This window comes from Diceros bicornis, chromosome 21 (genome assembly GCF_020826845.1).
Source record: "Diceros bicornis minor isolate mBicDic1 chromosome 21, mDicBic1.mat.cur, whole genome shotgun sequence".
In the NCBI taxonomy this organism is placed as follows: domain Eukaryota; kingdom Metazoa; phylum Chordata; class Mammalia; order Perissodactyla; family Rhinocerotidae; genus Diceros; species Diceros bicornis.
Window position 1 is genome coordinate 40,356,463 of NC_080760.1, and position 21,993 is coordinate 40,378,455.

The 21,993-nt window shown below is 38.6% G+C and overlaps 1 protein-coding gene across 3 annotated transcripts in view; it reads right to left on the minus strand.

Moving 5' to 3' along the window:
• WASHC5 (WASH complex subunit 5) overlaps window positions 1-21,993 on the minus strand; it is a 64,285-nt gene that overhangs the window by 21,300 nt on the left and 20,992 nt on the right. For all 3 annotated transcript variants that reach the window (XM_058564926.1, XM_058564924.1, XM_058564925.1), the window contains 10 exons: window positions 19,028-19,155; window positions 15,781-15,910; window positions 13,078-13,190; window positions 11,543-11,709; window positions 11,390-11,465; window positions 9,746-9,856; window positions 8,826-8,966; window positions 7,713-7,793; window positions 1,743-1,844; window positions 828-1,007 (listed from right to left, as the gene is read on the minus strand). In XM_058564926.1, coding sequence (XP_058420909.1) covers window positions 828-1,007; window positions 1,743-1,844; window positions 7,713-7,793; window positions 8,826-8,966; window positions 9,746-9,856; window positions 11,390-11,465; window positions 11,543-11,709; window positions 13,078-13,190; window positions 15,781-15,910; window positions 19,028-19,155 — 1,229 coding nt within the window. The remainder of the gene's footprint in view (window positions 1-827; window positions 1,008-1,742; window positions 1,845-7,712; window positions 7,794-8,825; window positions 8,967-9,745; window positions 9,857-11,389; window positions 11,466-11,542; window positions 11,710-13,077; window positions 13,191-15,780; window positions 15,911-19,027; window positions 19,156-21,993) is intronic.

Sequence of the window (21,993 nt, forward strand, 5' to 3'; positions counted from 1 at the left end):
ATAAGGCCGGAAGATACTTAATCTTTCAAAAATGTCACCTGAATCATGTCAGTTCCCTAATTAAAAACTTACAGAGTGGCTCCTTGTTAACTGTTGACTAAACTCAAACTTCTCAGCTGTGACACTTAAGAATTTGGTGCTCAAACAACCCAATTAAAAAATAGGCAAAGGATGTCAGTAGACATTTCCCCAAAGAAGATTTACAAATGGTTAATAAGCACATGGAAAGATGCTCAATATCATTAGTCATTAGGGAAATACAAATCAAAACCACAATGAGGTCCCACTTCACACCCACTAGGATGGCTATAATTTACCAAAAAAAAAAGGAAAACAAGTGTTGGTGAGGATGTGGAGAAATTAGAACCCTCAGACACTGCTGGTGGGAATGAAAAGTTGTGCAAGGCACTGTAGAAAACAGTTTGGTGGTTCATCAATAAGTTAAACACAGAATTACCATAAGACCTAGCAATTCCACTCTTATGTATATAATCTGATCAAACCCAACTGGACTCCCAAGTCTTCTGAACTCTCGATCACTTGAATTATAAAAATGACAACACACAGCTTCATTCTGTAGCCATTTAATTACATCTGCTTTCTCCCTAGGACAGTACGCTCCCAGAGGTCAGGTGCCATATCAACTCTTCTGCAACCTTCATGGCTCCTGGAGGGACTCCAAAGGTATCTGTGACTATCCAGTGCTTACTGATTTGTAGTAACTATTTAAATAAGCTTTCTTGTTGGCATTTCTGAGGTTTGGGGCATGTATTTTAAACACCAGAAATAACAAATATAGCCAAGAATTTTAAAATTTATTTAGATACCTTTGTTCTTAAGAAGTTATTACACTCTTGTTCCACATTGTAATTAATAATACGAGATACTTCTTCCTGCCAAATCTTTAGACCATAAATGTTGACATAGTCCTGTATGTATTCAAAAGAACGATGGAATCCATCCATGGTAGCTCCCAACTCTTTCAACTTGGGCATCAATTCACTCGGCTGTGCAAAAGGGGAAACATAAATCTATTATGTTGGAGTAGATTGTCAACCAGTAATATCTACATCAGACTTTAAATGGTACCCCAACTGAGAGACCACAGTGATGGTTTAAGACAGCTCTCGAAATACGCATTTCCTACCTCATCTAGGATGAGTGATAACTATGTCAGACATTCAGCAAAGAATAGATTACATTCATTTGGGAAGGAAGCCTCAGATGAAACAATACAAAAATGAATGTCCACGATTTCTTTCACATCATTTGATGAATATATCTAATCTTAAAACACTTAAAATATTTTAAATTGAATTTACTGAGGTGAAAGGTATAAATTTCAGGTCTATTTTTTTTTGTACTGAGAAAAATGAACATATTCCCTAACAGATCAAGCAAAATAAAAAATTACAGCCTTGATAGTTCCTATTTGCTTTAGGGTTAACCAATTCTTTTAACTATAAGAAGTAACTCTGAATCATAAACATGAGTTCAATTCTTAAACTTGGGGATCAACAGGTAAAGGAAAGAAGGACTGGTTTTAAAAAGTATTTTCTTATGATATGAATGAATTTGATGTAGGCTCAAAAAGCACATCGGTTGAGTGTACTGAATATCATATATTAGATAAACGTTAGATAGGACAAAAGGTCTTGTTTGTAATAGTTAAAGATGATGTTCTAGTCCATTTTGCAAGCTGAGTAGAGAGAAAGGAGAGACCCATTTTGGTCATTTGGTACCTTGGCTCTAGGGTTGAAGATCAATCCCCTATGAAGAGCAAAAGCAACACGTTTAACTAGCTCCTTCCTTATTCCATCTTCCAGCAACTGTTTTGGATCCACCTAAGGGCAAATCAAAAGGCAATAAATGGCAGCAAGGAAAGTTCAGTCCAGTAGAAAGCCAGAGCAAAGATGGCTTCCGGAATCCATCGTGGAGCACTTGCCTACCTCATTTCTAAATGACTGGGGTTGTTTTTCCTTCCTGTCTCTCTTTGATCTCATGCAGCTTAGACAGAATTACTAAACCTGTCACCTCTTTAGGGCTTGGTTTATCTCAGTACAATCACGATGATAATTTTACGACATGACGTTTCAAAGACGGTGGGTAAGGAAAGTTTTAAGTGGCCTCATATTTTAAACATTTCATTAAAAGTAAAAAGTCCCTTTTCTTATCACCAGGAGGAGGTGGTGGAATGAAGGGACTGCCTTTGAATTCGGTGCATGTCTTTCCTCTGGATGTTATCTTGGGGCATCTATAGCTATATGAGCAAACTCAAATTTGGGGCTGGACCATGCTGCAGATTTAACAATTCTCTTTTCATTCAGCATTCTTGGAATGCTATCTGTAATTAGGGAGATAAAATAGGACAGCAAATCTGCTATCTGACTCTATAAGCTTATTTTCCTGATTCTTTTTTTTTTGTAATGAGAAAGCTTTTGTTATTCGCTAAAAACCAGATCTATAAACAGATCTATAAAACATCATATAGTTTTAACATACTCCTTTGAATTCCCTGAGACTTGTTTCTTTTACTTTGTAAAGAATCATCATTTTAAAAAGACATAAAGACAATTGATGGGTTCCATCTGGGTTTGATTATATTTAAACTTCAAGGAAGACAACTGCAATGAAAGTTGCAGAAGATACAAAAGCCAGAGGAACATGTTGAACTACATCATGACTATGCAATCAGCAAAATCCAGACTGTGGAGAAACAGCAGATCAAAGGCTTCAGGTTCTTCAACAGGCAAATTGTAAGGCAACAAAGGAATGGAGGAGAAACCTGGACATTAAAAAAGACTTAAAAGACATAATAAATTTTTTAAATGGGCCAGTCTAAGCTATAGTGCCTACAGATTTACTTTTGGATGATAAAACTATAAACAGAGACTGAGATTAAGTCAGGGCACATGAGGAGGCTCCTGGGGTGTGAGCTGGCTAAATTATATTTCTTGACTGGAGTAGGGGTGAGAATGAGTGATCTTTACCTTATAATAACCCATTAAGCTACATAATTGTTTCTGTAGCTTTCAGTATCTGTGCTCTATTTTACAATAAAAAGGTAAATTATAAATAAATATAATCAACGAGAACAAAATCAAAGAAATAACATGAAGTTTCCAAAGAAATATTCCTTATAAGAACAAATTTAGTGAAAAAGAGTTAAATGTTTTCATGAATCTAAAGGTCTTAAATGGCCTTTCCACTTCTCCCTAGACTTTCAGTAATTTATGGAGTTTTCATAGCTAGGAGGAATCCCCCTTCACACAGTCCCTTCCTCACATTTCTATCCCTTCACCTGAAGTTAACAACAGTTAACAGTTTTCATACGGGTCCTCCAGACTGTTCTCTATGAATTTATATACATACATATTTGTCCTTAAATACATGTTTAATTTAAAAAATCTAAATGAGATCATAATATATATATAAATATACACATACACACACATACTTTGTTCTACAATTTGGTTTTTTCAGTTGAAGTTTTAGAAATCTTCTAGTGGCAAATTCTTTTTGAATGGCAGCAGAGCAATTCACAGTATGAATGCATCATGATATATTTAGCTATTCTCTTGCTGATAAATGTTTAGATTATTTTTATTTTTTGGGCTACCTCTAACAATGAACATTTATATGCATATCTCTGTGTACATCTTATTTAAATCATATTGACTAAAGTGAACTTATACTTTTTATAAGTGTTTGAAATATATCCTTAACATGACGGTTAGAGATTAGTGAGGGCCACAGGATCCCTTACAAACTGCCTTGAGTTGTTAGACTGGCAGAGACAGTCTTCTGGGTTGAATGAGGTCAGGATGATATCCCCTCTGCTCTTATTATCTGAAAGGTTGTGGTACAAGATTTACATTTTTCTTAAGCAGCATTTCCTTTGATACTTATTGCTAATTATTAGGTTTTATTACATCATTTCTATACTGGGCACTTTGCATGTAAGCTGCTTAATCCAGTCCTAGGATTTATCATCACTTTATTAGTGATGATTAGTCAGAAGTGATAACCTGCATTGTACTCTCTGCATATTAGTTGAATTAAACTGGCCTCAGACCTAAAGCATGTCTAATGGATTCTACTAATATTCCAGGGGTACAATGGTACACTTCCAGAAAACACACACTAAAGTTCCATTTCTATTTAGGTTCATTTCCTATATTTCCTTGGATTTCATTAACACAAATGTTAATCTGGCAATTCGATAGATATAAATTTTTTTAAAAGTTAGAAATGTTCAAATTCTACCGACGTCAGATAAACAGACACCATGAACTATGCAAATGGGCACACTATTAGTCATCATAGGATTACAAATTAAAAGAGCAATGAGATACCACTTCACATCTCTTGGGAGAGCAAAAATTAGGAAGTGGATAATAACAAGAATTGGCAAAAATGTGGGTGGATACACAGGGAACAAGTCATTTCAGAAGACAATCTGGCAGTATTGAGACAAATTAAGTATAAATATTCCCTAAGACCCAGTGACCCACTCCTGGTAGTATGTAGATTTCAGAGAAACTCTTGTACAGGTCTACAGTGGGGACATGTTCAGAGATGCTCATCTTGACATTGTTTATGATAATGGGGAGCATAGGCATGAAAACGGGCGACGTAGGTGTCTGTGCCTAGGGGAATGGTTACATAAAATGTAGAATTCTCTGCAACGGTTAAGAAGCAACCAACTACCTGACCCACAGCAATATAAATAAATTTCAAAAGCAACAACTAGAGAGGAAAGTTGGAAAAAGAATGAGATTTAGAGCACAACATGATTTAGATAAATCAAAAACTCATGCACCCATAAAATACCACCACACGCTAAAAATAGGGATACTTGCATATTTAGGGACAGAAATCAAACATAGAGAGTGGGTGCTATGGGGGATGGAAATGGGCGTGGGTATCTAGAAGAGAAAGAAAAAAGAAGAGAAGAGATTGCATGCATCAGTGATGATAATGGCCTGTGAACAGAGGGGTATGATCATCTCAGCTCTCTGCACCTGGGGTGCAAAATAAAAATACTAAAAAGAGAGAAAGGGTGGGGGCAGAGAGAGAGAGAGAGAGTGAGTGAGCGAGCTAGCCATTTTGCCTAAGAGAACTGAACTACTTGTTTTCTTTGTTATTATAAAAATTCAGTAAAATGGAGTTTTCTTAGAGTTAAATAACTCATGGGTATTATGAAAGATAAGGATGATAATGCTCATCTCAATAGATGCAGAGAAAGCATTTGACAAGATACAGCATCCATTTATGATAAAAACTCTGAATAAAATGGGTATAGAAGGAAAGTACCTCAACATAATAAAGACCATATATGAGAAACCCACAGCTAATATCATCCTCAATGGTGAAAAACTGAAAGCTATCCCTCTAAGAACAGGAACCAGACAAGGATGCCCACTGTCACCACTCCTATTTAACATAGTACTGGAAGTCCTAGCCAGAGCAATCAGGCAAGAGAAAGAAATAAAAGGGATCCAAATTGGAAAGGAAGAAGTGAAACTCTCACTATTTGCAGATGACATGATTTTATATATAGAAAACCCTAAAGAATCCACCAGAAAACTTTTAGAAGTAATAAAGGAATATGGTAAAGTTGCAGGATACAAAATCAACATACAAAAATCAGTTGCATTTCTATACACTAACAAGGAAGTAGCAGAAAGAGAAATTAAGAATACAATCCCATTTACAATTGCAACAAAAAGAATAAAATACCTAGGAAGAAACTTAACCAAAGAGGTGAAAGAGCTGTACACGGAAAACTATAAAACATTGCTGAAAGAAATTGAAGAAGACACAAATGGAAAGATATTCCGTGCTCTTGGATTGGAAGAATTAACATAGTTAAGATGTCCATACTTCCTAAAGCCATCTATAGATTCAATGCAATCCCTATCAAAGTTCCAACAACATTTTTCACAGAAATAGAACAAAGAATCCTAAAATTTATAAGGAACAACAAAAGACCCCGAATAGCTAAAGGAATCCTGAGAAAAAAGAATAAAGCTGGAGGTATCACACTCCCTGATTTCAAAATATACTACAAAGCTATAGTAACCAACACAGCATGGTACTGGCACAAAAACAGACACACAGATCAACAGAATAGAATCGCAAGCCCAGAAATAAACCCACACATCTATGGACAGCTAATCTTTGACAAAGGAGCCAAGAACATACAATGGAGAAAAGAAAGTCTCTCCAACAAACGGTTTTGGGAAAACTGGATAGCCACATGCAAAAAAATGAAAGTAGACCCTTACCTTACACCATACACAAAAATTAACTCCAAATGGATTAAAGACTTGAATGTAAGATCTGAAACTATGAAACTTCTAGAAGAAAACATAGGCAGTACGCTCTTCGACATCGGTCTTAGCAACATATTTTCAAGCACCATGTCTGACCGGGCAAGAGAAACAATAGAAAAAATAAACAAATGGGACTACATCAAACTAAAAAGCTTCTGCACAGCAAAGGAAACCATGAACAAAATGAAAAGACAACCTAACAATTGGGAGAAGATATTTGCAAACCATACATCTGATAAGGGCTTAATCTCCAAAATATATAAAGAACCCATGCATCTCAACAACAAAAAAACTACCAACCCAATTAAAAAATGGGCAAAAGACCTGAACAGACATTTCTCCAAAGAAGATATACAGATGGCCAACAGACACATGAAAAGATGTTTAAAATCATTAACTATCAGGGAAAGCAAATCAAAACTACAATGAGATATCACCTCACGCCCGTCAGAATGGCTATAATTAACAAGACAGGAAACAACATGTGTTGGAGTGGATGTGGAGAGAAGGGAACTCTCATACACTGCTGGTGGGAGTGCAAACTGGTGCAGCCACTATGGAAAACAGTATGGAGATTCCTCAAAAAATCAAGGATAGAACTACCATATGATCCAGCTATTCCACTGCTGGGTATTTATCCAAAGAACTTGAAAACACCAATGCATAAAGATACATGCACCCCTTTGTTCACTGCAGCGTTATTCACAATAGCTAAGACTTGGAAGCAAGTTAAGTGCCCATCAAGGGACGAATGGATAAAGAAGCTGTGGTATATATACACAATGGAATACTACTCAGCCATAAGAAACGATGAAATCCAGCCATTTGTGACAACATGGATGGACATTGAGGGTATAATGCAAAGTGAAATAAGTCAGAGGGAGAAGGTCAAATACCGTATGATTTCCTTCATCAAGTAGTAGACAATAACAACAATAAACAAACACATAGAGACAGAAATTGGATTGGTGGTTACCAGAGGGGAGGCGGGGAGGGAGGAGGGCGAAAGGAATAATTCAGCACATGTGTGTGGTGATGGGTTGTAGTTAGTATTTGGGTGGTGAAGATGGTGTAATCTATGCAGAAATAGAAGTATAATGATGTACACCTGAAACTTATACAATGTTATAAACCAATGTTACTGCAATAAACAAAAAATTAAATAAAAATAAAAATAAATAAATAACTCATGGGTATTATGAAAGATAAGGATGATAATGCTCTTTCTTTCTTCATCAATAAATCAAGATCAAAAGCTGAATATGAAACAGCATGAGACATAAGATGACAACATTATCCCTCAGGATACATTCCATAATAACCCAAACTAAGAGTCTTACTATGAGGTCACATAGATCAGCATCAAAGTGTTACCTTGATGATTCCAACCAAAGTCGTTTTCATCATTAAGATGCCTTCAGTAAAAATGGAAATAGCGTGAGTAAGCTTGGCAACCTTTAACAAAGAAAAAGAGGTTAATGAAGTACTTCTCATAAAAGACTCATTTCTACGGGAAGCTAAAATCATTGGCTAATAGTCCTGGAATGGGCAAAGACAACAGGAATGAGTGCACAGCATTAGGACACCCGTGTGCACGTGCCCAGGTCAGAAACGAGGCTTTGTGGTGTAACTGAGACCACTATTGGACACGCTGGGTGACTGAGTCAGAAGACATTAAATCGTTCTTTAAGCTTTGACCAATCATTTCCCCTTCCCTGGGCCTCAGTTTCTCATGTCTAAAATGAGGGCAGGACTCAATGATACGGATGGTCCCTTCCAAGAAGAAAAGGCTCACTGAGACTCTGAGAAGGTGATCTCCCCTTCACTGCCTTCCACATTCTTTTCAAGCCTCACCAGGAGAGATTAATAAGGTAGACTGATGCTCTATTTCTGAGTTAGAATAAATGTGGAAATTCCGAGATTGAGAATCTAAATTTCTGATGTAATTTTTGGCGTTGTGTCAGAGGATGTGAAATTGACACTGGATATCACATTTTCAATTTTCACTTGATTTTACTTTTCATATCTTTAACTTTCAGTTCAGGAAGAAAGAAAAGTAGAGGTGCTTTGGAAGAATAACTTCTGAGGCTGCTTAACTATTGAGCGGGGTTAAAAGTCCACCTGTAGGAAACGGTTCATGGAATAGGGATTATTTTGAGCCACTGTCTGGTGGATGAAGCAGGAACTGGAATGTGCAATCTAGGCAATGTAGCCTGAAGAGAAGAAGGGTTGATTTACCAAGACTGTTCAAGAGAAGTGACCAGCTGGGCTCCACTTTCCCTGAGAACATTCAGGCAGGCAAGGCCTTAAACGACACCAGGACAATGTAACAAATAAATTGCACTAAAATGGCAAACGTGGTTATCACTGAGATGGGAAAAAACAAATCAGAATTGGTCTGGTGGTCCTGGGGATACGGCAGGCAACACATCTGTGATATTTCAAGGTTTTAAATATCAAAAGGCAGAAGTGAAAGGGACACACCACCTCATATCGTGGGCCAAGCTGAGCATAGTCCCTCAGCTTGTCTTTGTCCAGGCGGGTCGGCACTTCAATGATATCATGGGTCTGAAGCTTTATGATCTTTAGAAGAGAAGTAAACATGCTTTCTGGAATGATCTGCAAAACCTTTAACGAAAAGGAAAAGAGGAAAAACAATTGAACATCTCTTATTTTTCTTAGCTGATGAATGTGAGGATGACATTAAGAAGGGTGCCGTGTGTACAAACGGCCATTTGTCTCCAGAAGGGATGCTGTGGGACTTAAAAAGAGCTGTTTTAATAACTGCTCTCAGGCACAGGGCTACGTTCCTTCAAACATTAATCGCTCTCAGGATATAAAGCTAATCCTCATAGAAATGATGGAAAAGTCAATCACTTCCACATTATAAATTTTTAAAAGACTGAGGTTCAGAGATATTAAGTAACATGGCCATAGAGCACTCAGTTGGTATGTGATACAGGAAAATTTTGAATCCAGGCCTGTTGGGCTCCATGCTAAACCATAAGCTATTGAAACAGGGACCAAAATTCCCCTGGAAGCTTTAATTAAGTTCCAACTAGGCTACATTGGATCTAGATCTGGCTGTTTTACCAACTAGCTCTGTGACTTTGAAGAAGCCACTATAATCTCTGTTTCTCAGTTTCTACACTTATAAAATGGTGGTCAATACCACCAGCAGTTAAAAAACAGGTCTAAAAGTTCTTTGAAAGTAAAAACTCGTCTGCACGTGCACAGTACCAGTAAGGGTAAGTTCATTTTCAGGTGTTGCCAATTCCTGGAATCAAATTAAGAATCAGGGAAAAGAACACTGGTATACGTTTCATAGAGCCCCACGTACACCACTTGTGTTTAAAATAGCACTTAGTTTGCCAATAAAATAAATACCACCTTGATGCATTTCTTACCTTTCTCACATAGGACACCAACTCGCCAGAATAATATTGAGACACACTGAGAAGATCGGGGCTATTTGCTTGATTAATACGAAGAAGGGGTAGATCAAGGGCGGAGGCAAGCTGGAAGGAAAATAAGACATACCTGTCCCTCTGTTTCAAAAAGTCCTAGAGATCTCTCTCTTTCCAGAAACAGTAACAGACAACAAAGCTCTTGGGCTTTACCCGAGAGAGCAACACCACTGAACGTGATCAACGTCATTCACAGTTTCTGACGATGATACAACTTTTTAAAAATGACCGCCATCTGCTCACTATGCGGTGGTTCTCCAGCCGTGGTCCCCGGACCAGCAGCATCAGCGTCCCCTGGGAACTTGTTAGAGATGCCAATTCTTGAGCCCCACCCCAGAGGTACTTCATCAGAGACTATGGGGTAGGGACCCAGCAATCTGTGTTGTAACAAGCCTGCCAGGTGATTCTGCTGCCCCTCAGGCTTGAGAGCCACTGTGCTAAGAAGACAGCTATTCTTCTATGGAACTCTGACATTTTGATTGATGGACTACTGTATTGAGTCCAATCTAAGGTGTCGTGGTCTGTAAGAAGCGTCATTATCTTACCTACCGCTCAGAAAGAGAAAACATGTTGCCATCAATTATAAAACCCATCCCCAATTACAGAAATGTTTAAATATGAAAGTGCACCTCAGAACTGATATATATGGTAATTGCATCAGAAGACACTGAGTAAGTTATTCCTTCATTTATCACGATCTGAAATTATCTTGAGAGCAAGGAGCACGCCTGGGCTGTTCACCACTATCCCTAACCTTTAGAGGAGGTCTGGTTTGTAGCAGAGGCTCAACAAGAACTTTTTAAATGAATAAGTAAAAGGACTTAATTCACATTTAGGGAAAAAAGGACCTACAGGACTCACGTTTTTAGTATACCGATAAAACTTAAAAAAAAAATCTATTCCTTAATTTAAAAATAATTTTCTGGGGGTCGGCCCAGTGGCATAGTGGTTAAGTTCGGTGTGCTTTGCTTCAGCGGCCTGGGTTCACGGGTTTGGATCCTAGGCACAGACCTATGCCACTCGTCAGCCATGCTGTGGTGGCCTGTGGCGGTGACCCACATATAAAGTGGAGGAAGACTGGCACAGATGTTGGCTCAGGGCTAATCTTCCTCAGCCAAAAAAAAAACAAACAAAAAGAAACTTCTGTAAGACACTCCAGCTTATATTATTAATTCATTTTTTTCCCCCTTTTTTCTCCAAAGCCCCAGTGGATAGTTGTAAGTCATAGTTGCACATCCCTGTAGTTGCTGTACGTGGGACGCTGCCTCAGCATGGCTGGACAAGTGGTGCGTCCATGCGCACCCGGGATCCGAACCCAGGCTGCCAGTAGCTGAGTGAGTGTACTTAACCGCTAAGCCACGGAGCAGGCCCCTATATTATTAATTCAAATTTCAAACATTCATGGCATCTTTTGAAACTATGCTCTCACGGAAAAACTGCTAACAATTTTCAGTCTATAAAAATACTTACATTAGCTAACTTTCTAAAAGGATGAAATCTTGGGCTGAATTAATGAATGATGTAATAACGAAGACCAACTCTTCCCTAGAAACTGAGAACGTGATTTCACTGTTCTTTGCTTACCTTTAGGAATGTAGCTCTGAGTTTAGTCACCATGGATGGGTTTACCCTTATGCTCTCTTGCATGATAGATGTGAAACTGTAGAAAGAGATAAATGGTAAGGAGACATTCAGAGTGCCCTTCATCAAGGGCAAACATCAGCCTGTCCACATTACCTGTCAATTAATTGCCAAGCAAAAGAAAGGTCCCCAACGATCTGCATTGTGATTAGGACCTCCTCTTTGATGTTAATGGTTCGGATCATTTGGTGGAGAAACTTGCGAGTATCAGCAAGAAATTGACATACTTGCAGATTTGATTCCAACTGGTGAAATTCTTGAACCTGTGTTACACAGATATATTTAATTTTAAAATTCTGAATGGCCTTGATGGTGTTCGTTTTTCCTTGTAAACACTTTAAATAGAGCATGCTACTTCCTAAGAATTTATTGGGAAAATTTTTATTTCAAATTATAATTTGAGAATTGCATAAGCCAAGTCATAAAACAATGCACAAATTTCTAGGATTAGGAAATGTTCCACAGCTTATTATATCTAGATGACATAATAAGCCAATTCTTCCATTTTCCATTTTAGTATCAATAAACATATATTGGAAAATCCTCTTAATACCGAAAATTTGCAGGATTGCCAAAAAATAAGTCACATCACAACCAAGGTGTTGGCACTTGTACATTATTAAGTTCTTTTGATAGACTCTTTAAAACAAAATAATGATTCCACAGTGTCCTGAAATTTTAATGTATATAAGTCAAGGGGCCTGGGCTATATGGCAAAATAAATAATGCAAAAAGATAAAAGCATCTGAGATTTACAAAGTTGTTTTTAATTGTACTATAGACTAGAAAACCCAAAAAGCAACCAAAACAGAAATAGTACAAGTGGGAAATTGCTTGGAACGGCTAGGGAAAGTGGTTTGCTAACAATGGGGCATTATACTGTATTGCCATTAATAGTGACCATCCCAAAAACCTCATGAAAATAACAAAAAGCCTCACGAGTCTGTCAAATGAAAAAAGTATTAATTGGATCTCTAAAAATGTACACTTACACCACTGGACAGGGTTCCAGATGAGTATGGATGATGTTTAAATAATAGAGTTTATGGTTATTGTTCTGATGTTTTGTTTATTTTCCATTTTAAACCTAGTTAAACAGTTAAAATTTTAAGAGTGTGGAGGTATAATAATTCTTTTTTGATACAATCATTTTTCAGTAGATAAAAAACAATAAACTATTTTTTTCCAGAAAAGAAAATATATCACTTATAAGCATATGATCATTATACGAATATTTTCATTTTTGTGTATTCCTTTGCAGTTTTTTCTCCCAGGCACACACTCTTTACCAACCTAAAAATGGTGCACACAGTGCAATTCTGTTTTTGCTTTTACCTCCTTACCACAATTTTCCCAATATTTCTGTATTGTTTTCGTAATTATTTTTCCAAGACTACATGTTTCCACAAGTTGAAATATAATTTTTGCTACCATTCTCTTCCTGCTGGTCATTTAATTATTTTCCCAACTTTAGGACACTGTATATAATATTACAGTGAGCATATTAATTCATACTGCTTTTGCCTCTGATGAAATATTCTCTTAGCTATATTTCCAGGAGCAGATTACTGGGTGGGTCAAAAAGTATGATACATGATCCAAGAACTGTCATTTAAAAAGACTTTCCTTACCTCCTCCAAAGCTTGTATTAGTTGCACAGTTTTTCTGCCTGCAGCAGTAGAATCATCATAATTTAAAGACAATATTTGTTTTGAGATCTCTCTGAACCAAGCTTGAAGATTTTCTATTAATACAGAAACAAGGAAAAACTACTGAAACCCAAGAGTTCCTGTAGTTGTGGCTTTGAATTTAATTAAATAATCCTTTACAAATCTAGCTCTTACTCACAGAGCTTTCACTATGTACCTAACATTGCTCCCAGGAATTTCCCAAACAATAACCACAAAAATGCCTGGGCCACGTGACCTAGTAGAAGAGATGAAACTTTCTACCTAAGGAGCTTAGTCTACAATACCCGGCAGAAAAAGTTTAAAGGCCCAAGTACATGTTGTAAACTGGTATGTGCAAAGATGGTAGTGGGGTGGGGAGGAGTCAGGAAGGGACTGAAGGATGTGGCACAGATGAAGGATGTGACACAGAGTTACTGCAGAGAGGTTTCTGGAGAAGCAAGGATGGGTAAAGATCCAGACAGGCGGAGAGACGGAGACAGATGATAATTTGTCCCTAGATGAAGGGACAGACATGAGCAGAGACTTCAGGGCAAAAATGACAACGGCATGTCTTGGAGGGCAAAGAGGAGACCAACATGTCAGGAGTGTGAAGTATGAGTGGTGAGTTGTGGGGAAGTCTGAATAGATTAGATGGTGCCATCTGCATTCACAAACCAGCCAGCATTCCACATGGTACAGAAAGGGAAGGGCATTAACATGCTCAGTGTGTCCAGCAAAGCTCTAAGCTTTGTCTCATTTAATCTTCACAACAATCTATGGAGGTAGGAATTATTACCCATTTCTCAGATAAGGCAGCTGATGCCCAGAGACATAAGAATCCTATGCAGAGTTACAGTTACTAAAGGGTAGAGCCAGGATTTTCACAACTGTCTGTCCCGATTCAAAGGCTTTGCTGTTTGCACCTCTCCACGCTGATTTCCTAGAAGAGTTTTTGTATTTTATCAATGGGATGATTTCACATTAATAAAAGCACATAGGGCTTATAATCTAAATTATTTCAAGAATTGGCATGAGGGGGGCCAGCCCCATGGCCTAGTGGTTAGATGCGCACGCTCCACTGCTGGTGGCCCGGGTTCGGATCCCAGGCACGCACCGATGCGCCACTTGTCAGGCCATGCTGTGGCGGTGTCTCATATAAAGTAGAGGAAGATGGGCACGGATGTTAGCCCAGGGCCAGTCTTCCTCAGCAAAAAGAGGAGGATTGGCATGGATGTTAGCTCAGAGCTGATCTTCCTCACAAAAAAACAAACAAAAAAGAATTGGCATGAGGAATACTAGTATAATTTTAAAGATTTTTGTAGGACTGAGGGACAGCTATGGAGTAGTAAAAAAAGCACAGGATTTGGAGTCTGAGGCAGTGAATTAGATCCAGGCTCTGGACCTCTGGTACCTCCGGCAAAGATTACATTTTAAGCTTCAGTTTCCTTATACACAAAATAAGGATAAAGATGTTTATCTCACAGGGGTGTAAAGATCAAGTGAGAAATATTTGTGAAAGTACTCCCTAAGCGGAAATATGCTATATAGCCAGAAAAAATATAAGATGTTGTTTTGTAGGACCTAGGAAACAATGCTGGTACGTGTAAGAACTTAAAAGAGACTAGAACAGAAATTAATGTGTCAGATTCTAGATAACTAATCTGGTCAGATTGTTCCAGGTGGTTCTTTGTTTTACAGTCACAATATGGTGACCTGCAAAACATGCTGCCAATTTATATCACATCATTAAAAACTGGTCGACTTTTTCCAATAGGAATAATAATGTAATTCATAAATACGAAATATATTTATTTCAACCAACCCCTAAGCAAATCAACAAAAGCCAAATACGGTAATCACAAGCTCATACTGATTAAAAATAGTAAGGCTGTTTTTCTTTAGTAAAAAGCTATACTATTAAGCAATTCTACTGTATAATTAACTTTATCAGAAAATGAATTTATCAGAAATGAGTTAAACATTAGCATTAAAAAATAGTTTAATTTGTCATCTTAAAATTCAGAACAATCTTTTGGGGGCATTTTGAAAGGCTCCTATCTATATAAAAATTTGAAGTGATACCATAACTTTCCTATAGATAAAATTGCCTAAAAGAAGCAAGATTAAAATTGATAAAGTAAAACGAGCTCTGTTTCAAAAACAGTCTGCAGGTTCCCTCTTCTGCCACTAGATGGCAGACGCATAGGTGAAAAAGAACCAAGCAAGACTAAAAGACAAGAATCTTAGGTATCATCTATGTTAGTAGTCATTAATATTGGGTGAAGTCTCCTTCTGAGAAGATCATGACAGTTATAGGTCCTTCCGTCTCCTCACAAATGCACATAAGCTGACACACTAGTTTTGTAAACTATGGTGGGGGTGGGGGGATGGATTATGACTCTATAAAGACTATCTATGAACCAAAGTATAAGAACCCCTGATTTAGCCTAACTTCATATTTTAAAAATAAGAAACCTGAAGTCCAGAGAAGATATGAAGACTGCTCAAGGGAGCACAAAGCCAGAGGCAGGCAAACCTAAACTTCACATCTTCATTAGCAACCTCCTAGCAAACGATGACAACATAATGACTTTTTACTCTGTTGGTTTCCAAGAAACAGTGTATACATTTCAAACACATCAATATTTCCTCTTCAGCAATTACCATTTTTCTCCACTCTGGTTAGGGGTTTCACTCCTGAAAAGACATCAGCAAGCTCGGTCATCCTCTCGGAGCCCTCCTTCTTGTAATGCTCCCATTTGGCTTGCTTCTCTGAAAGCATTTGCTTGAACATCTGTTGAAGAAACAGAAGAGATTTACTTAAGAGAAAACCCAGATTAGGCAGTTAACTACGAATGCCTCAGTGAAACTCAACTTATTATAAAAATATATGTCTAAAATTAACATTACCCTGATGCCATCTCTTAAGCCTTATGACTTTATACAAATTGAGGGGGGAGCTAAACCATCTCTAAGAGTGGTCCTCAGACCAACTGCACATAAGCATCGTGTGGAAGGCTTTAAAGTTTTCAGAGTCTCAAGCCCCACCCCTGAAGATTCAGGTTCAGGTCTTGGGCAGGCCCAGGAATCAGCATTTTCAACGTGAAATTAAATTTGGTAACCACTGCTCTAAGGTCCTTTCAAGGTAACAATTTCTGTGATTCTAATTTAATTAGTCAGGGAAGGGTGAGTATTATTTGATGACTGGAGAATGAACTAAATTACCTACAAAAGTTCTTGTTTGATTACACAGTAATTCTGTTTATTAATTCACTCCTTCATAAAATTTAAATCCTATAAAGAGTTGGGCAGAGGAGAAAATGGTATAACTCAGGGTTTTGTCTTGTTTTTTTTCTTGAAACAAACTTAGAAAACATATTTAAGGTATGTCACAAAGGCACAGGGTTTATTTCACTGGGCTCTTAAGAAGTAAATATGCATGAATACTGCTTTTTCTCTTAAGAAATTCTTCATTCTTCAGCATCATAATGAATATTGAAATGATGAGCATCGGCAAAGAGAGACTCCATCTGCAGATGAAAGGATCAACGCTGGGTGGAACCTTGCGGGGCCAGAGGAAAGGAATCTTAGTGACTAGGCAGGATGACCAATCAATGAAATGGTAAGTAATAGCATGAAGAACAATGAGAATTATTTATAGAGCCCCCCCTATCTTTTTGAGTGCCTGGGATCAATCAATGCCATCTGACAAAGCAGCAGCAAAAAAAAAATCACCCCGAGGCCTTCATTACAGATCAAATGGCTTCAAGCCCTTCAAAAACTCATTCATATGAACTCATAGGTTTCATATCTTGTAAGATGGGATTTGGGGTGGGGGATGGTCCTCAAATTAGGAGATGCACCTTCATATAAAGATTAGAAGAAATGGAGGTCCGATTAATACGTTTACCGGAGAATCAGAAAGTGATTCTAGAAAAAGGGGTTGGGGTGGGAGGTAGGAAAGAAGAAAATGCAGGTTTAAAGAAGCAAGCTAAAATTTCAGAAATTCAAATACAGTCATGTGTCACTTAATAACTGGGATATTCTGAGAAGTGCATCATCAGGTGATTTCACGGTTGTGTGAACATCAGAGTACTTACACAATTAAGTAATGTATAGTACTTAGCTCGTGCTTACACAAACCTAGATGGTATAGACTATAGACTACTACACACCTAGGCTATATGGTGCTAACCTTATGGGACCACTGTCCTATACGTGTGGTCATCATTGACCGAAACATTGTTAGGCAGTACACGACTGTACATCATTGTTTTGCCCAAATTGTATTGGGTAGTTCTTTTTTCTTCTACCAGATCTTTCCCTTCTTGAAGATCTTTAAAAAGCTGATGGTCCCTTAGGCTCTCTTCCGTTTTCCTTCTACCTAAATAAACAGAACGGAGCTGCCCATTCTATTCCAATAGATTTCAGAGAAAGATTTATGATTAGAAATGCAGGCTTGGTCAGGCAGATAACCGAGATGTGTTCTGATTTCCACTTGACAACACTGAGCTACAGAACTCTTAGGTCCCTGGTTCAGGATGCTAACTAGATGGAGGGCATTTCTCCCTTGTGGGCAACTCGCACTGAAAGGCCAGTTTTGCTTTGACCAACTAATAAGATGCCTGGTTCCTGCTCTTGTATCTTTCCTGGTTTCTCATCTTGGCTTAATCTGTCTCTCTTCCCCACTATACTGAGAGCTCCTTGATGGTAGTGACATGCCTTGTTCATTTTTGAAGTCCTAGCACCTAGCTGAGAACAGAGTAGGTGTTCAATAATGATTAACTATTCAGAGGAAAAACTAACATTATTAAAAGGATCAAAAAGAGGTAGCATTTCTCTGATCTTATAAAATTATACCCAGACAAGTCACTGGAAACACTCAGCACATACATTAGCATTATGTTAATAATCAGCATCTACTTTTTCTGAGCTACTTAATAGGAGCTACTTAATAGGTCCTCACATACCTAGAAGATAAAGAAACATCTAGTATATCACCAATCAGACTGAGGCCAGGCAAATATTGGTTCTGAATGGGCATTAATGTCTGGGGCTAGTACGTGAGCCCAGCTGACACAAACTGTCACAGTTACTGTTTACAGAACCTGGACTTTCCCAGGTATCTGCTATTTTTATGATGCCCATAGAGGCTTCTTTAAGGTTAAGACTAACCCCAGAATTTCCTTCAGTGAACTCAAATTCCTTAAAGTCCTTTAGACGACCTTGTTCAAATGTAAATCACCCACCCTATTTAAGCCACTTCCATTAGCTTCTCACGGCTTTTAAGATGAAGACTGAACTCCTGGAAGGTCTAGCATAGGCTGGCTCCCGCCCACCTTTCAATTTCATTTCATGTCACCTTTCTCTTGCATTCTCTCCCCTCCAACCAACTGGTCTTGAACTGGTCATGCTCTTCTCCACCCACGAGGCCTTAAACATATTCTGTCCTCTCCCTGGAATGTTCTCCATCATGCTCCCTATCTTTGTCTTAGCTAATTCTGACAGGTCCCTTCTTCAGGTCCCTTCAGAAGTTCTTGCCTCTCTTCTCAGGGAAGCGTCAAAGCCAGGACAGGATCCTTTATTTTAGGTGTCCAGAGAATTAGGCTCCTTTCCCTTAGAGTGCATAAAGAGATATTTTTATTAGTGTGATTCTCTGATTAATGTCCACATTCCTTATTAGACTATAACCTGCACAATCTTGTGCACTTTTTTCCCATCAATGTATCCACAATGACAGTAGGCACTAAATCCTTTTAAATGTTTAATCCCATCCTTTTTCTGTAAGAATTATCTTAGCTAGAATCTATAGCTTGAATCAGAGATATAGCTACCAAATTCTAATCTTTAAAAAAATTTTTCAAGCATAAAAAAACTAAGAATTTGGTGATTATTCATTCAATATCTTTACCTCTTTGAGTATAAACTCAAATTGTGCAGTATCCAACAGCAATTGAAAGAGAATCTTGGGATTATACCTAGAGTCTGTTAGAATCTGGTCCTTGATTTGACGAAGGCGTTTGTTGTTTGGGTCACAGGCTAGAAAAAGGAAGAAAAGAGTTTCCAATTTATCAAATATGTAGATAATATCTATGATATATAAGATGAATTCTTAAATACTTTCCTTCTGTTAAGCAAATGTACATCAGTAACAGATGGTAAAATAAATTGCAGTGCATTTATGCTATGGAGTAAGTACAACTGACCTGTTAAATATGACAAATTGGATCTGCCATGGAACGCCATCCCCGATATATTGTTGAATGAAAAAAGCAAACTCCAGAACAGTGTTTCCAAATTTTGTAAGCACTTTGGGGTTGGTTTATTATCCACTGTCTAATATAGATGGCAGAGCCTTTGGCATCATTTTCTAAGCAGGTGGCCTCCTTATGTCCTGTCTGCTTGGAGTTGCTTTTGGCATCGATCTCTGTCATTCAATTGTGGACAGGTGTGCAGAAGAGTTAACCTAGTAGGCTTGAGACTGCTATTGATCGTCAGAAAGGCCTGCTTGCAAGGCTGGCATCCGAGAACTTGGATTTTGGAAGAGTTTCCACCATTTTGAGAACTGATAAGAATGGCCCACTATGCCTTAACTGTTTGTACAAACAATTTGTATGATGAACACCTGCTTTCCTTCTGGGAGTCTGGAACTTTGGTCTGTGCCAAGCAGAGGCTGCCTGTGATCAGCCACCAATAAAAACCATGGGCATTGAGTTTCTCACGAGCTTTCCTGGGTGGCAACATTTCACACATGCTGTCATAACTCATTGCTGGGGGAATTAAACACATCCGTGTGACTCCACTGGGAGAGGACTCTTGGAAGTTTGTGACTGGATTCCTCCTGATTTCGCCCCACGTGCCTTTCCCTTAGCTGATTTTCCTTTCTCTCCTTTTGCTGTAATAAAGTGTACCCATGAGTACTACTATATGCTAAGTCTTCCTACTAAATCATTGAATGTAAGTGGTCTTGGGGACTCCTGACACAACAGGGAAGCAGGGTTACCCACACAAAGATGTGGCACCTCCAAACAGAAAGAGCCAGACCTGGAACCATTCTGTGCCTTGTAAAGGCCTGAGGGTATGGCAGGCACTCAGAGCTTTCCAGACCATCTGCTATCCAGGCCCAAAGGCTATGGCAAGTAGGCCAAGGTCAGAAAATTGGGCAGTGATTGACCCAGGGATAAAACATCAGATGTCCCGATTCCCTGCTCAGCCTATCAGCTACCAAGCTAAACTCTTTCAAATAAAGTAAACAATACGTTAAAAAAGTTTATAGGGGCCAGCCCGGTGGCGTAGCAGTTAAGTTTGCCCTCTCCGCTTCGGCAGACTGGGGTTTGTGGGTTCGCATCCCAGGTGCAGACCGATGTACCACTTGTCAGGCCACACTGTGGTGGCGTCCCATATAAAGTAGAGGAAGATGGGCCTGGATGTTAGCCCAGGGCCAATCTTCCTCAGCAAAAAGAGGAGGATTGGCAACAGATGTTAGCTCAGGGCTAATCTTCCTCACAAAAAAAAAAAAAGTTTATAGTACAAAAAATACTGATATTTGACTCACACAACTGAACAAAAAAACAAACAACCTGATCAAAAAATGGGCAGAGGAAATGAACCAACACTTCTCCAAAGAAGATATACAGATGGCCAATAGGCATATGAAAAGATGTTCAACATCACTAATCATCAGGGAAATGCAAATCAAAACAACACTAAGCTATCACCTCATGCCCGTTAGAATGGCTATAATCACCAGGACAAAAAACAACAAATGTTGGAGAGGATGTGGAGAAACAGGAACCCTCATACACAGCTGGTGGGAATGCAAACTGGCGCAGCCTCTACGGAAAATGGTATGGAGATTCCTCAAAAAATTAAAAATAGAAATACCCTATGATCAAGCCATCCCATTACTGGGAAGCTATCCAACAACCCTGAAATCAACAATCCAAAGAGGCTTATGCGCCCCTATGTTCATTGCAGCATTACTGCCAAGAAGCGGAAGTAACCCAAGTGTGCCTCAACTGATGATTGGATCAAGAAGATGTGGTATATATACACAATGGAATACTACTCAGCCATAAAAAAGACAGAATTGTCCCAGTTGCAACAATATGGATGGACCTGGAGGGTATTACGTTAAGTGAAATAAGCCAGAAAGAGAAAGACAAACACCATAAGATCTCACTCATATGTGGAATATAAACCAACAGATGGACAGAGAAAACTGTATCGTGGGTACCAGGGGCAATGGGCTTGGGAAGCGGGCACAAGGGGTGAAGGGAGACATGTATATGGTGATTGACAAACAAAAATGTACAACCAAAATTTCACAATGTTATAAACTATTAAGACATCAATAAAAAAATAAAAAGTTTTCAAAAAAAAAATACTGATATTTACTGACATCGTTTTATGAGGCCAGTTATTTATCTTGAAAGAAGAAAATAGGACAAGGCAAATGTATTACAAGTAAAAGCTACCTAGACTGCAAATAAAGTCAACATAAAAACTTTAAGACAGGGGCTGGCCCCGTGGCATAGCGGTTAAGTGCGTGTGCTCTGCTGTTGACGGCCCGGGTTTGGGTCCCAGGCATGCACTGATGCACCACTTGTCAGGCCATGCTGTGGCAGCGTCCCATATAAAGTGGAGGAAGATGGGCACAGATGTTAGCCCAAGGCCAGTCTTCCTCAGCAAAAAAAAGAGGAGGATTGGCATGGATGTTAGCTCACGGCTGATCTTATTAAAAAAAAACAAAAAAAAAAAACTTTAAGACAGCAAATGTTGTCAAAAAGTTCACAGTTGATAAGGTACCAGGTCCCTGGCAGTTACTCTAGTATCACAGGTGCACACTCCTGCTTTCCTGGCCCTCCCATCTGAGTC